The sequence below is a fragment of the Amborella trichopoda genome, chromosome 11 (assembly GCF_054954075.1).
Source record: "Amborella trichopoda isolate Santa Cruz 75 chromosome 11, AtrichopodaSantaCruz75HAP2 v2.0, whole genome shotgun sequence".
NCBI lineage: Eukaryota > Viridiplantae > Streptophyta > Magnoliopsida > Amborellales > Amborellaceae > Amborella > Amborella trichopoda.
The window spans coordinates 37,243,819-37,259,369 of NC_142346.1; the positions used below are offsets into that span (position 1 = coordinate 37,243,819).

At 35.3% G+C, this 15,551-nt stretch overlaps 1 protein-coding gene across 1 annotated transcript; it reads right to left on the reverse strand.

Annotated features, from left to right (window-relative positions):
* Positions 1-7,224: 7,224 nt before the first annotated feature.
* On the reverse strand, positions 7,225-9,014 carry LOC18436782 (cold shock protein 2). Its single transcript, XM_011626051.3, has one exon. It carries the CDS (start codon positions 8,654-8,656, stop codon positions 7,943-7,945), a length of 714 nt encoding a protein of 237 aa, XP_011624353.1. The 5' UTR covers positions 8,657-9,014; the 3' UTR covers positions 7,225-7,942.
* Positions 9,015-15,551: the final 6,537 nt, after the last annotated feature.

Consider the following 15,551-nt stretch of genomic DNA (forward strand, 5'->3'; position numbering starts at 1 on the left):
CGATGGTAAGTTTGAAAAGTACAGGATAAGTTTAATGATGAAGATTTTTCATAAAAGCAAAGCATCGACTCTGATGAAATTTTGGACTAGTGGTCAAGTCGGTTCAACTCCGTTGGTGCTTGGATTTGTCGATATGTATAATTTAGAACTCAAGAAAATAGATGTGAAGACGCATTTTTGCATGTGGAACTTAAAAGAGGAAGTGTGCATGCAAAAATAAAAAATCTTTATTAGGAAGGATAAATGACTTGTGTGCAAATTGAAGAAGTCATTGTATGGGCACTTTTTTGTGTTCAAGGATAAGGTTAGATTTGATGAACTTAAGAAATCCTTGATAAAAAGATTTGAGATGAAGGATCTTGGACTAGCCAGGTAAACCCTTAGGAATGAAATCAAACAGGATAAGCGTATATCTCTCAAAAGGTTACATAGAAAGGGTGCTTAAGAAATTTGGTATGAGTAAAACAAAATTGGTGAAGACACCCCTAGTGCCACACTTCAAGATATCTTCAAAGTAAAGTCTGAAGATGGAAGAAGAAAGACGAAACATGCCTAAGGTACCTATGCAAATGCCATTGAACGTTTAATGTTCTTTGTTATATGCACTAGATGCGATTTGCCCATGTGGTTGGTGTTCGAAGTCAATTTATGGCAACCCCATAAAGGTTGAGTAGGAAGCCATAAAATGGGTGTTTCGATATTTCAAATATACTCTAAGTATACAATCATGTTCAACAAGGGCTTTAATCTAATGCAACATTTTATGCATACAAAGTTTGCGAGTTATCTTGATAAAGGTAGGTCAACTACCATATTTATTTTTCAATTTACAAATGGACCGGAAAGTTAGATGTGAAGACATCAAGCCACTGTAGCACTATTAACTAAAGAGGCTGAATATATGGCTACAATGGAGGCATCAAAAGTAGTATGGTTCCTAGGATTGATGGGTGAAATGAGTATTGTGTGCAAACCCATAGAGCTTTTTTGTGACACAATATAAGTGTTATTCACTTGGCCAAGAATCCAGTTGATCACAAGAAGTTAAGGAACATGTTGGTCCAATATCCATATATTTGGTTCAATATCAATATATTTGACAAGTTATTGAAAATGAAAAATTTTGATTGGTTAAGATCAAGACTAAAGACAAGATTGCTTATATGCGGCTTTGTTCTTACAATCATGTTTTACAAATACTAGAATTTGTATACCCATAATTAACCAAGTTTTGCAAATACCAAGTCCCAAACGACCCATAATAAGTCTACAACTGACTAAACTTGGTCCAGGTCAACCATTTTGAACCACGAAAGATATTTAAGATGTAACCATAGATTTGGGCATCCTGTAAATATTCAAACGCATTTTGGGCCATGAAAGATATTTAATACAAAACCACAGAATTGGGCATCCTCTGAATATTCAAACGAAATACGACATCCACCTTACACTCACTCATCATAATATTTTTTTTGCCTGAATTGTGAAATTACTTTTATTAATGGCCCTATTAGTGTTTCCATTCTCAGAATTATGGCCCTCCTGTGATATGGTCTACAGAGCTGGGTGTGTAAGAAAGAGCCAGCCTCCCTAAAGAATCTGTTTAGTGAATTGGACTAACTTAGTCTACCAGAGGGAATTCTATGGCACCAGCTGATGCCAACCATATAATCGCCTTCAACAATAACTCTTCTGGGCTCATCGTTCAATTTCATCGTACCTTGCAAGGGGCCCACATCTCGGCCTTATTAACTATATTGGTCATTGCTAGATCTGAGTAGACAAAAATCATCATATTAACAGAGAAATCCTCTAATAGCTGCCTTTCCTGGATTTGACCTCATGATTGCATCAAAGTTAAATTAAAACCAATCCGAATCCGATTGGGGTGGATGCCACACACTAGACTTGATAACCCATTTATAGTTTAGACGAGCTACCGGCTGCATATCAGCCAGAAGAATCTTCTTTATAAACTCCGAGAATCCCTTCAGTACTGAGGTTCTGTAATTCCGTTCTTTCCATACGGTCCATAGGCTTGCTGCTAGGTAATCTCTATTTTCGGGGGAGGGGGACTGCTCCATTGTTGCAAACGGTGAGAGCCTGTCAGGGAAGGCAGAGCTAACACCAAAAATAATGAAGGTGATGACACTCACTCTATCATGGTCCATCCTTCCATTGATTGAATGGCTACGACACTTGATAACTATCGAGTTTCTAATGTTATATGGTCATAGCATAATTTCTCAATCTTTCAAGAGGAAATATCAAAAACAAGATCCCATAGAATAACTTCCCAATCATTCTTGGAAAAATCTCAAAAACAAGATCCATTGCAATATAAACCGTACTGTTAGAATGAATCGTTATTTTACTTACCCTTTGGGGCATCTGAAAATGCCCAGGTTGGTTTCCCATTCTTTCAAGGTAGGGCATTTTCTTGAAAGCCATAGTAACTGTAATAAGGCGGTTCGGGTTTTTATCGGATGGAATCAACTTCGTGTTTCCTAATCTATGTTAATAGTCAAGATTCTACACTCCCATGGAAGTCCAGTTGCTCCCTCAAGTAAAACCTGTAGAATTAATTTTAGGACCTAAGATTTTTGGGGATCTAAACACTTCAAGAAACGACGAATCTAAAAAATATTTTTTCAAATCACATCATGCATGTGCCTAAAAAAATGACATTCCAAGATTGAAATAAGGTATTTGAAAAACTCAAAATCCAATTCAAAAGTGTTGAACTCTCTACATTTTGAAAAGGAAAACTGTAGCATGATCAACAGGTGCAAGAGCCTGCTGACTGGCAAACATCCATCCTAACGTTGGATGTTGTGCAACATAAGTAATGTATGGACGGTATACAAAAATAATCTTGTTAATTTTAAAAATTTGTGCTTCTTTTTAGATTCATGATCACCTTGGTCTAGATGATGAATCCATAAAAAAATTAGTTAAAAAATATATCTTTAAAATGAATTTTATAAGGGAGCTGCATGTGCACATATAAGTCAACTGACTCAGAAGCCTCATCCTCGTAAAAATATGGACCCGGTTTCTATGCGGCCAAGCCCGCATATGTAGAATTGCGGGCCTCTTAATAAATCTATTTTTTAGATGGATTTTAAGACTTAATTTTTGAAGACATGTAATCTCTAATATGGAGATCATGAATATGAAAAAATAAATAAATTTTAAAAATTAGAAATAAAAACTCTACTAAAAAAACATTTGGATCGTTAGTTTCCATTGTTTTTAGATGGAACACCTACTTGCACCCATCTTTAAGATGGATGATTTACATTTTTTGGATAGCATATGCAGAAATGTGGTCCAGCCCGCATGAAACAATTTTCCTAAAAATAATCATATGGGTGAGTCCTATTAGATCCCAAATCTCAAATGGAAAAACAAATGATGTAGGCTACATTTGATAACACTGGAAGTTGAAGCTCCGAAAGCTGGATGTTCCAAGTTAAAGGAAACAAGCTTTGAGATTTTACAAAAATGAGAACATGCAACTGCTATGCCCCATCCCCCACAGAAGTTTGTTTATCCACTTTTTATAGGAAGGTTACATCTCACCTCCTTTTTTTCTTCCCATGTCTCTTCTCTCACTCTACAACTCGTTTTCATTTATTCTCTCTCTATTTGCCTTTTCTCATCTCTCGCTCTACAACTTTTTTTCATTTATTCTCTCTCTAAATGCTTTTTCTATCCCTAACTCCTCTCTCTTTATTCTCTCAAAAAAATACCTTCTCTATAACTTTTTTTCATTTATTCTCTCTAAATACTTTTTCTATCTCTAACTCCTCTCTCTCTATTCTCTCAAAAAAAAAAAAAAATTTCTCTCTTTAGTTGGCCCTTTCTCGCTTTAACCCTTTGATCTCTCTAAATGTGTCATTTCTCTAGCTCCTCCCTCTCATGATCGCACATATATTCATGTCATTTCTCTCTAATCAAATCCTTTCCCTCTCTCTCTAGTGCTGCCCTTCCTCCCTGCATCTTCTCTCTCTCTCTCTAGTGCTGCCCTTCCTCCTTGCATCTTCTCTCTAACCGTGTCTCTCTTGCCTCTTAAATCCGTTCTTTCTCAAATCACACATTTTTGCTCTCCTACCGTGCTCTCTAAGCCTCGTAGCAATAGGCCTAGCCTAGGCTAGGCCACCCCCATACCTAGCCCTAATCCCTATAGGGCTGGCCCAGGCCCAACCTGGTGTAGTGGCCAGGTCCTAACCCTATATTCCCACCATTAACATGTTCTAAAACAAGGAACAAAAATAAAGAGATATGCTCTGTACATATTAATAAAGACACCTACCACTGATTCCTCTGGTATGGGGGAAAGAGCAGGCTTCATCCTTAAATATAAGGAGGAAAATTACAAAAAAGAAAAACAACCGACTACACGCAAATACCCCCATCAAATAAAAAATAAAAAAATGCCTCAAACTATCCCTCATTACTTTTCTCTCAAGAAAAATTACAAAAAAAGAAAAACAACCGACTACATGCAAATACCCCCATAAAATAAAAATAAAAAAAATGCCTAAAACTATCCTCCATTACTTTTTTTTCCTCTATCCCACCAAAATAAGGGCTCCGAGTGCAAAACAAGGCTCCCGTACTAAGTACGGTTTGGCCAGCACTTTAATTAATGTGATGGTGCGCATAATATGCTATTGGAATCTAAAAGCCAATGTCAAATCTAGCCAAAATGATTTTTCGTGTACGAGAAATGCATTTCCCATCTAAAAAATGAACTTTTTCCCTTGAAGGGTATTTGCATGAAAATTTTGTAATGGAGAAAAAAATGAAAGGGTATCTACATGAAAAGTTTTATCTTGGGGAAGAAAGTGAGAAAAATACTTAGATTGGAAGTAAGTTGCATAGAAATTTTTTTTACAATTTTCCCAATATAATAATCGGAAATATGACTCATCAAACTCCCATCTTTCCAATGGGACGCCATAAGATTGCCCAATTAAAAACAAAAAATAGAAGGTGTAAATTAATTACAAAGAATTGTCATTTAAAAAAAAAAAATTCATAAGTCGTGTTTTGTATTATAGATCCTTAAAAATTTGGATCCAAAAATGTAATCATGCATTCATCCCGGTGCCTTCGTGAGGCCAGAAGGATCCGGGGCAAGGGGGCCCACATATGTAATCATGCTCCGAGCGCCTTGGTGAGGAATGGAGAAAGGGGGCGGTGGCACTGGGACAGGCAGAACAGCGGCAAAAGAGCCCAGATAGGACCGGACCTTTGTGCAAAGTGACCTCTAATAGAATTTTCTTTTTCTAGATAACCTTACCTACAAAAAGTTCATGCACCGGCCACTTTTTTTTTAACGGTGGGAACGAAGGGTGGGACATTATGTTGAGTAGGAATAGCAATGGACCCGGACCCAACCCATTACCGCCGGGTATACCCAACTCGGTCCAGATATGGGCCCAAGATTTTGGCGGGTAAAGCCCGGGTCCAATAAAAGATAACCGGATAATCCCGGATCCAATAAAAGATACCCAAATAGTCCCGGATCCGCGTACGGGTTATGCTATACTCGGCGGTACCCAGACCTGAAATTTTAGTTTACCCAAAGGCTAAGCCCCAACATTAAAATTGTTTCAATACTTTTTGTTTTTCCCTAGTTCTCCAAACGACCAAATCCCATTGCCATTCTCCTCTATGCAATCCTCCCTCTCTCAGTTACTTGGAGACATAGATCTCTCTTTGATTGCCCACCCCTCAAAAATTAGCTCTATGTTGTTCACCATTGTAGGCTACCAAAAAGGAAGCTCATAGTGACGGTGGCAATAGACCCGATCAGACCCGAGCCCCAATGGGATAGACCCAAGACCCGACGTGTACGAATATGGGTCCAACTTTTTGACCCGACATATCGGATCCGGGTCCAAAACTCTGACCCGTAACCTGGACCCGAATACATTCAAGTCCCATTGCCACCCCTAATGTTGAGGGATCCCCACTTAACTGCCCATGCCCCAATCCCATTCACTGTGCAAAGGCCTTAGTTGCCCAGGCTAGGGCTATTGAGCCTAAAGGCCACCCAGGGATAGGCCAAGCAAGGCCACCCTGCCCGTTGCGCCCTTATACCCCCATATACAGACCTGATGAGGCCTCTCCCTCCAAACTAAACCCATCCGACCTGATGAGGCCTCTCCCTCCAAACTAAACCCATCCGACCTGATGAGGCCTCTCCCTCCAAACTAAACCCATCCTTGAGGGCTGTACAGCTGTACTAAAGCTCAAGCCAACCACCTCTCTCTACCCACTGAAAATTAGAACTCTCAAAGTTGTAATGGTGAGAAAGAGAAAGGATAACAAGTTGTAAAAATCAATTGCCACTCGAAGAAAATTCTGGTTTCTAAGAAGGCAACAGTCGGAATGTTGGAAAACGAAAGGCTGCACAATTAAACAAAAAGCCTACTGATGAGGCTTAAATGCAACGACAAAACCACATCACCGAACACAACTCACATTTTTCACTTATTTTATAACAAAAATGTCCCACGAAGAGATGGTAAAGTTCAAAGGAATAAATAAATAAATGATTTAAATATAGTTCTTTCATTTTCAAGTGAAGACGATACTTATGATAAGGTCATCTGAACTTCTACACCAAAGAAAGAAACTTATCATCAAATATCATCACAGGTGGAAAAAAGGATGTTTCCAATTTAAAACAAAGAACACTTATAATAATGAAGTACTTCATAGAGATAAAAAGAAATTCTTTTTGCAGGACAAGACCTTGATCAAATATCTTCGTAAAATACATGGCAAGATTCCTCCAAGCATTCTATATCAGAAAAATAAAAGAAAAGGATAAAGATCTCCTTAGAACACAGTTCAAAACAATGATAAAATTGATAATACAAAAGTCTAGCACCAATAAAACCTTTTACAAATTGGGAAAACATCAAAGCTACCACAGAATTAAGAGAAAAGGAGGCATTCATAATATCAGGAACATAAATAAAAAAGTAATAGCTATTTCTGAAAGAAAAAGAGTTCCCATCCATCGCAACTCCCCACTCATAAGGTCCAACAAAAAAGTGCACCCTTACACAAGCGTTCCCAATAACACAATAAGATTATAAAGGAATCATGTATATCATTGAGAGAGGATAACCAGTAACAGAAAAAGTAACACAGCAACAAGTTGCAACAGGAAAGAAGATATAAACACCCAAAATCTCATTTGCTGACGTAAATTAAATTAAATTCCACAAGGAAAAAGTGAAAGGAATTGATCCAATCTCCAAAGGAATTGACCCAATCTTCACAAAAGGGATCAAAACTCTGAGATCACTCAGATTTACAGAAATTAAAAAACCCAAAAAAGACTGAAAAAAAACAGGGGCAAGAGAATGGCATACAGCAAAGCATGGTATTCTCCATCAGACGGAGAAGAAACACTTGAGCTAGGAGATTTTGAGTCACGCCGCTCTGTTCATCCATCTCACCACCACTTGTTTCTGTATTTACAAACCCCACTAACCCAAGCTTCTTTAACCCCATAAAAATAAAAATAAAAACATTTCAGCTTAAGATTTCCAAAAAAGGGTTAGAACAACTTGTATCAGTTAATCTGACTCCACGACATGATGTAGGTAAGCAGATTGAAAAGATGAGAGGCATATAGATGTAGGCAAGCAGATTGAAATGATGAGAGGCATATAGATAGAGAGAGGGAAGGGGGTGTAGAAGAGAGACCCTCTAAATTGTCCAACATAGAGGGGGCGTGAGAGAAACTGAATTGTCTAAGAAAGACAGTAGTAACAGAGAAAACTTTCTCCTTGAGAGAGGGAGAAATCCCAAAGACAGGGAAAGGAAGGGAAAGAGACAATCACAAAACAAGAACAAAAACAGCAAACAAACAGAAAGAAAAGCAAAAGAGATAATAGGGAGAGAAACCCTATTTTTGATCATTAGGGCACTCTCTAGCAAAGTGACCAGGTTCCCCACAGTTATAGCACCCACCACTACTACTACCACCACCACCACTATAACTATAACCATAACCACCTCTTCCACCACCATAGCCGCCGCCACCACCACCATAGCCACCACCACCATAACCACCACCACCACCACCATAACCACCAGATCTATTTCCACTACCTTGGAAACAATCCCTAGCCATGTGGCCAACCTGGCCACAATTATAACATGCACCATCACCCCCACCATAAGAAGACCTCCCACCAAAAACCCCTCTCCCACTACCTCTCCCTCCCCTACTACCATAACCACCACCACCCCCATAAACACCACCGCCCCCGTAACCACCACCGCCCCCATAACCACCACCGCCCCCATAACTACCACCGCCCCCATAGCCACCACCGCCACCAAAACCCCTGCCCCTACCACCCGAAAATGGGCGTGACCCAGTTAACGGAGACCCGTTGGGTCCTGTTACATCCACAGCTTTTGGGCGACCATTTTCACCCTCCTCAACTTCGAATTCAACAGTTTCACCCTCAGTTAGGTTTCGAAAGCCCTCAGATTTAATGGAGGTTTGGTGAACAAAGAGATCTTCACCCCCTTCACTCGGGGTTATGAAGCCAAAGCCTTTGGTACTGTTGAACCATTTCACCTGACCGGTGGATCTATTGCTTTGAGCCATCGCGTAGACAGAGAAAAACGGAATTGGGGGTTTCAGCAAGGTGGGGATTGGTGATTTTAGTCAGAGAAAGGGTGGGGGAATCAGGCAATTAGAGGAGTTTGGAGAGGTGGGTTTTGGAGCTTGAGTGAGAGAAAAGGTGTGGGTGATGGTAACAAGGTGTTGGCCGAGAAACCCATGGCGCAGAGGCCCACTCTCTATCAGAGTTGCTCCCACCCCCTGTAAACCTCTCTCACGCTCTCTCCACCAGTTACTCTCTCTATAAACCGATCTCTTTTTCCTTTCTCTCTCATACCATCTCTCTCCTCTCTTTCTCTCTCTAGGTTGCCTGGGATGAAGGCGTTCTAGGTTTTATTGGGGCAAAAGCTATGTATTAACGGCTAGAATTGGATCTTAAATCTGATAGAATTTTCTGGCCGTTGGATCATGGCCAGGCTGTATTTTCAGGGAATATAATATGACGGAAGTAGCCCTGATTATTTTGTAAATGTCCAGACGACCCCACGCCTTTTACGTGACTCTCCTTCGCCAATTCTGTTTCGGTAAAATGACTAGAGCATCCTCATGGACGTTGACAACTATCTGAAGTGCCCTCATTCTCAATCAAGGGAAGTCAAATCATACGCAAAAAGGGCAATTGAGAGCCAAGAATATTGGCCATATTCTTTGGCCCAAATTGGAGTAGGATAGAATCCCATTTTCTTTTCAACTTGACGAAAACACCCCAGCAGCCTATTTTCTTTTAAAGAATATTATTTAGAAAAACTATCATTAATATATTTTAATTTTAAAAAAATCATAAAAAAAACTTCAAACTCCTCAAAACCTTGTCCACACTTCTTCTTTTTTTTTTTCTTTCAATTTTTGATATTTTATAGATGAAAATACCCCTTACAGTAGTCTTTCTACCATAATGCATTACGATCATTACGGTAATTAAAATACCGTATGTAATTACATAAACATCTATTATAGTACTTTAATTACCGTAATAACATAGAGTATTACGATAATTAAAATTCCGTAATACTTTAAAGTACTATTAGGATAATTTAAGTACTCGTAATATTGTCCAACTCAACACGAAAGATTTTTTACTTTCTCGAACCTACTATTTGTTTACTCTTTCGACAAAAATCTATGTTAGCTATAATTTTTCAAATCTCAAATTTTTAGGCTAAAAAATATCTACTTAATTTTTATATGGTTCTCAAAATTTTAGAACAAAAACATACTTAAATAGGTATTTTTAAGCGAATGAGTAGATCCATATCGTGCTCCCATAGAACATAGATTTTTTGAAAAAAACAGCCCATATATTAGCTTTAGTTTGAAGCTTTTAAAGTATTAGGGTAATAAAATTACGGTAATACTTTAATTATAGTAATAGCATTACGGTAATAGAATTACCCTAACACTTTAAAAGTGTCAAACCAAAGCTAATATTAGGGCTACCTTGTTTAAAAAAATCTACGTTCTCATGAGAGCACGATGTGGATCTACTCCATCGCTTAAAAACACATTTAAGCGTGTTTTCATTCTAAAATTTTAAGAACCATATAAAAATTAAGTAGATATTATATCCTAAAAATTTGAGATTTTGAAAAATTACAGCTAGCATAGATTTTTGTCGAGGGAGTAAATAAATTGTAGGCTTGAGAGAGTAAAAATCTTTCGTGCTGAGTTAGGCAATATTATGGTACTTAAATTACCATAATACTACTTTAAAGTATTATGGTATTTTAATTATCTTAATATTCTATGTTATTGTGGTAATTAAAGTATTGTAATACATGTTTATGTTATTGATGTACTAGAAGTACTATAATTCTATCTCTATTTACAACGGTATTTTAATTACAGTAATGGAGGTAATGCATTACGGTAGAAAGACTACCATAAAGGGTATTTTTGTCAAAAAAATGTCAAAATTGGAAAAAGGGGTGTGGGCGAGGTTTTGGGAAGTTGGGATTTTGTTTTTGCGATTTTCTTAAAATTAAGGTATATTAACAATAATTTTCCTATCATTTATTGTCAAGCTTGCATTTCTACAATATGCGGGTGGGCCGCATACTGACTGCATCTATATTTGTAGAACAATTGTTTTAAACTGGCTAGATCGCATTTTTACATATGCGGTCCAGAGGTATAAAGCATCCATCTTAAAGATAGATGCAAATAGGTAGTCCATTTAAAAACAATTGTAATTAATGGTCCAAATGTTTTCTTAATATAATTATTATTTCTAATTTTGAAAAAAAATTCATATTTATGATCTCCATGTTAAAAATTATATATTCTCTAAAAATTAAGATCAAATTATATTTAAAAAATATATTTATTGCCAAGCCTTCATTTTTACAATATGCTGGCCGGCCACATGCTAACCATGTCCACAGTTATATCTTGGGAGTTTTAATGATACTACGTGGCATATTTTCAATTTTACACATATATCCTTTTTTTTATCTTCTATATATAAAAGGTGCAAATGGCATACGGATGCATCCTAATTGTAGAGGTAAGGTGCACCTTGGCAAGGTGCACTTTCAAATTTTATCATGGTATATAATTTTGATGTAAAACGTTCTTATAAACATATAAAATCTTGAAAATGGATGGTGTAGATAATATATTGTAAAATGCACTATTTTATAAGACTTAAAATCTGTTTATTGTTTATAGTCATACATCTCGATGTTGAGATGATCAATCAAAGGGTTTTTCTACATTAAAACTACCTTTTTCGATGGATTTTTGAGATGCATCAGTAGTTCTACATTATAAGGTTGCATCTTTATATAAATTTTTTCCATATATAAAATACGAGCAAATTTGGTAACAAGTGTGAATCAAGAAACTGTTTTCAAGGTTAAAAGCTTGGTTAGAAGGTTTGTTGGATACCTTTTATATTTATCATGTAGATAGTTGTGTGATGATATATACGTAAACTGTTGTGTCTATTACTTGTAAGTTCACATAAAACTAATTGTGTTCCCTCATATATATATATATATATATATATATATATATATATATATATATATATATTGTATTTATATTGAAAAATAGATATATGATTTTCAAAAAATTAAAATTAAAATTTTTAAACTAAAAGTATTTATTTGTGATTAAAAATAAATTTTTAAATATTAAATCTAAAAAATACTAATCAATTCTTATACAAATTTAAAAAGAGTAATGATCCTATGAGACCCTCCCATACCCATGTGTGTAGGACCTTATAGGATCATCATTAAAATTAACACAGATATATAGAAAAATTATCACAAGTATAATACTTGACTTTCTAGATATCTGTGTCAAATTTAATGACGATCTTTTGGAGTTCTTTCCACGTGGGTGTAAGAGAGTCTCTTAGTATTATTACTCAATTAAAAAACCAAAAGAGTATAGTATTTATTGGGCATGACACAGCAAAAGCAACAATAATTACTTTGGGGTTTTTACAAAAATGACTAACATCTTTAAGAAAAAGGCAATTGAGTATTTGAGTATCTAATAAAATAATGAAGTTTCTATAAGGCTTAGGATTTATGAAAACAAAATAAAGCCTCACCTCATATCCTCAATCCAAAAAATACTTTCGGTATCGAAAATCTCGATGATGACTCTAAAATTAATATCCAATACTAAAAATAAAATTTGAAACTCAAAAAATATGAAATTTTTATTCATAAGTAAAATTATCGTTTATAAAAAAGTATACAAAAGATCACACATTTTCCTTTATTTGTTTGGCACATCGGCGACCAAATAAATAAGTGTATATATCTACCTAACTTTACCATATGGACCTATAAGACTTTACAAGGTCATATATATGTATAAGACTTTACAATCTCATATATATTATTACAAAATGTCAATAGGTTATGTATCTCCTCATGTACGTGATCCCTCAATTAAAGATCCTACCTATAATTTTCAAAAAACTAAAATTTCAATTCTTTGCTTTAAAATATCCATCGAATGATAAATCTTAAATTTTAGACTTATGAAATGCTATTAAGTAAGAAAAAAATTTATTTCTCGAATTAAAAGATTAAAATCATGTTTTTTGACACAAGTTGAGCATGTAGCACAACATAACGCCACCATATAAATGACACATTGTACTAATGTAAAATTATTAAAATCAAACCTACAATGTAGCCTAGCAAAACCACAATAAAGAACTTCCATTATTTTGCTTCTAGGCAATCCAACACACATCCCCATTTAAACTATGTAATAAAAATATATGAAGTTTAAATAAATTTTACATTTATTTTAACTTTTTTAAAATAAATTTTACACAAGTTGAGTGGGTAACATAACATAGTGCTACTACAAAAATGATGAATTACACTGTTCTAAACAAAAGTTTACTTAAGATTACTACAAAACTCAGTATCAATCTTTGATGAACATCCAAATTACTGTAAAATAAAATTCTTTTAAAACAATAGAATGTATATTTTAGTATAAAATTATTGTATTGTAAATTATATTCATATAAGATTATTAATTTATCGTTTTTCATATATTATAGTTGAATATATCTATAACATAAAAATATTTAAATTGTTATTTATATGTTATAAATTATAACTTATATAACCAAATATTATATAAGTTATAAAAAAAAGGAGAGGCCAAATATTTGGGGCTTGAGGACTGAAAGCGGAAAAAAGGAGTTGTTTTTTTTGGCGAAGAAAGAAAGGCTAGATATCTTACTTATACAAGAAAGCAAACTTCCAAGCACTGAGATCAAGTATGTCCACTTTATTTGGGGATGAGGTTCTTGTCTTTTTGCTGAGATAGATGCTATAGATTTTGATGGGGGGTTATGGTGTATATGGGATGCTTCTGTCTTTAATGTTGTGAATGATTTTGATGGGGGGTTTATGGTGTATATGGGATGCTTCTGTCTTTAATGTTGTGAATGTTCTTTTGAGGGACATAATGGTTGTTTTAATTCTGGAGGGGCTATTTTGTTCATTTCAATAGCTTTTAGTTAATGTGTATGGCCCTACTGATATCTCTCAAATAGCTGGTTTTATCTCTTCTCTTTTTGTCCTGATAAATTCTTCGTGGTTTTCCTGTATGTGACGGGGGTGATTTCAATTTTATTAGATGGTCTGATGAAACCACCTCAAATTCTCCTATTATTTTTTCTATGCGTTTATTTAATTCCTTTATTCAGCAACATGAATTTCTTGAACTTCCTTTGAATGGGGCTGAGTTTACTTGGACAAACCATTGTATCCAAAATCTCATTATGAGTAAGTAGGATAGATTTATGGTGTCAAATTATTGGGATTTTTTTTTTCTTTTTGCAAAATCTAATATTATAGATAGATTTTCTTCGGACCATACTACCATTTTACTTCATATTGAGAATGATTTTAGAGGACATAGACCTTTTCGAATAGATGTTATTTAGTTAGGGGATAGTAAGCATAAATTGCTTCAGTGGAAGAAAGTTAGGAATTTTTGTCTAAACAGCAAAATTGATGAGACTTTTGGTAGACTTCATGGTATAGATTTAGATGTGGAGATTCATGATTTTATTTCTTTGGATTTAGCCTTTAAGAGAGCATATCTTTTTAATAGTATGCATGAATTAATGACATTGGATGAAATATATTGGAAGCAAATGTTTAGAGTTAAATGGTTGAAGGAATGAGATCTAAACACTAAATTTTCTATTCAATTGCTAATGCTCAACGTCAACAACATGACATCTCTGGTATCTCTTTTTTCAGTTATTTGAAAAAAAGAAATTCAATTTCAGGTTTATTTATATGAAATTGAGGAATAAGATCTGTTGTTTATTCCCACTCCCTATATGTTTATTTATATGTAATTAAGGATAAGGTTCGATTGCTAATCAATGAAATTTTTTATTGTTAAATTAGGTGAGGTCAATTTCTATTCTACAATAGATTGCACTATAGACTGTATGCTTAGGGCTAGCAATGGGCCATTGCTAGCTCTAAAAAACTAGGGTTTGGGCCACTACAACCTAGGGGTTAGGTTCGTCCACCACGGCCCAAGGCCAAGTGGAGCCAGTGCCTACCTGCTTTGGCACACTCCTACCCTAATAGGATCAGGGCTAGGCTTGCACCAAAATTGGTTCCTTGGGCCTATCTATGCTTCATTAAATTTGGGATTATTCCACAATAGATAATATTATAGATTGTACGCTTCATTCAATTGGGGTTACTTTACAATGGATCATCATCATCATCACCATCACCATCAGAGCTTTCTCCCAACTTATTTGGGGTCACCTACATAAATTTTGAGCCACTATTTTGCTCTATCAAGGGCCATTTTCTCAGTGATAGGTCCTTATAGCTTTTCTCACTCAAAATTCGAACGGAATTCTTACAAGGGTGAAAATCTAAACATAACATAGGCTCCGCTAGATGGAACCTTGAACCAACTAAAAAGACACTAAGGAAATATAATTATGAGAAAAGTTCTTAGCAAGTTATATTGAAGAATCAAGTTGCACCTTAGTAATCCATTGGAAAGGCTATTTTGACATTGGAAAAGCATCTAATTGGTCATCTCAACTTTGTATGAACATTAATTAAAAAAAAAAGATTTTAAGTCCCATAAATAGTATGTTTTTTGACATTATCTAGACCATCCGTTTTCAAAGTTTACATGTGTTTATAATTCTATTTGATTTGAGCCACTTTTCGAGTTTAAATTTTTTTTATAATTATAGGTATAAATAGATTTTCAGGTCGTACTAGAAATTTTCAACACCAAAATTGTATCTACAACAAAGTCTTGAGATGCGCCTTACTTTGATTGTTTAAAATTGCAACCTTATGCACACCACACCATTTAATTAATTTTAGCCCAAGAAAATTGACCA

Coding starts and splice junctions, on each gene's coding strand:
- LOC18436782 (XM_011626051.3), bottom strand. CDS start 8,656: ATGGCTCAAAGCAATAGATCCACCGGTCAGGTGAAATGGTTCAACAGT.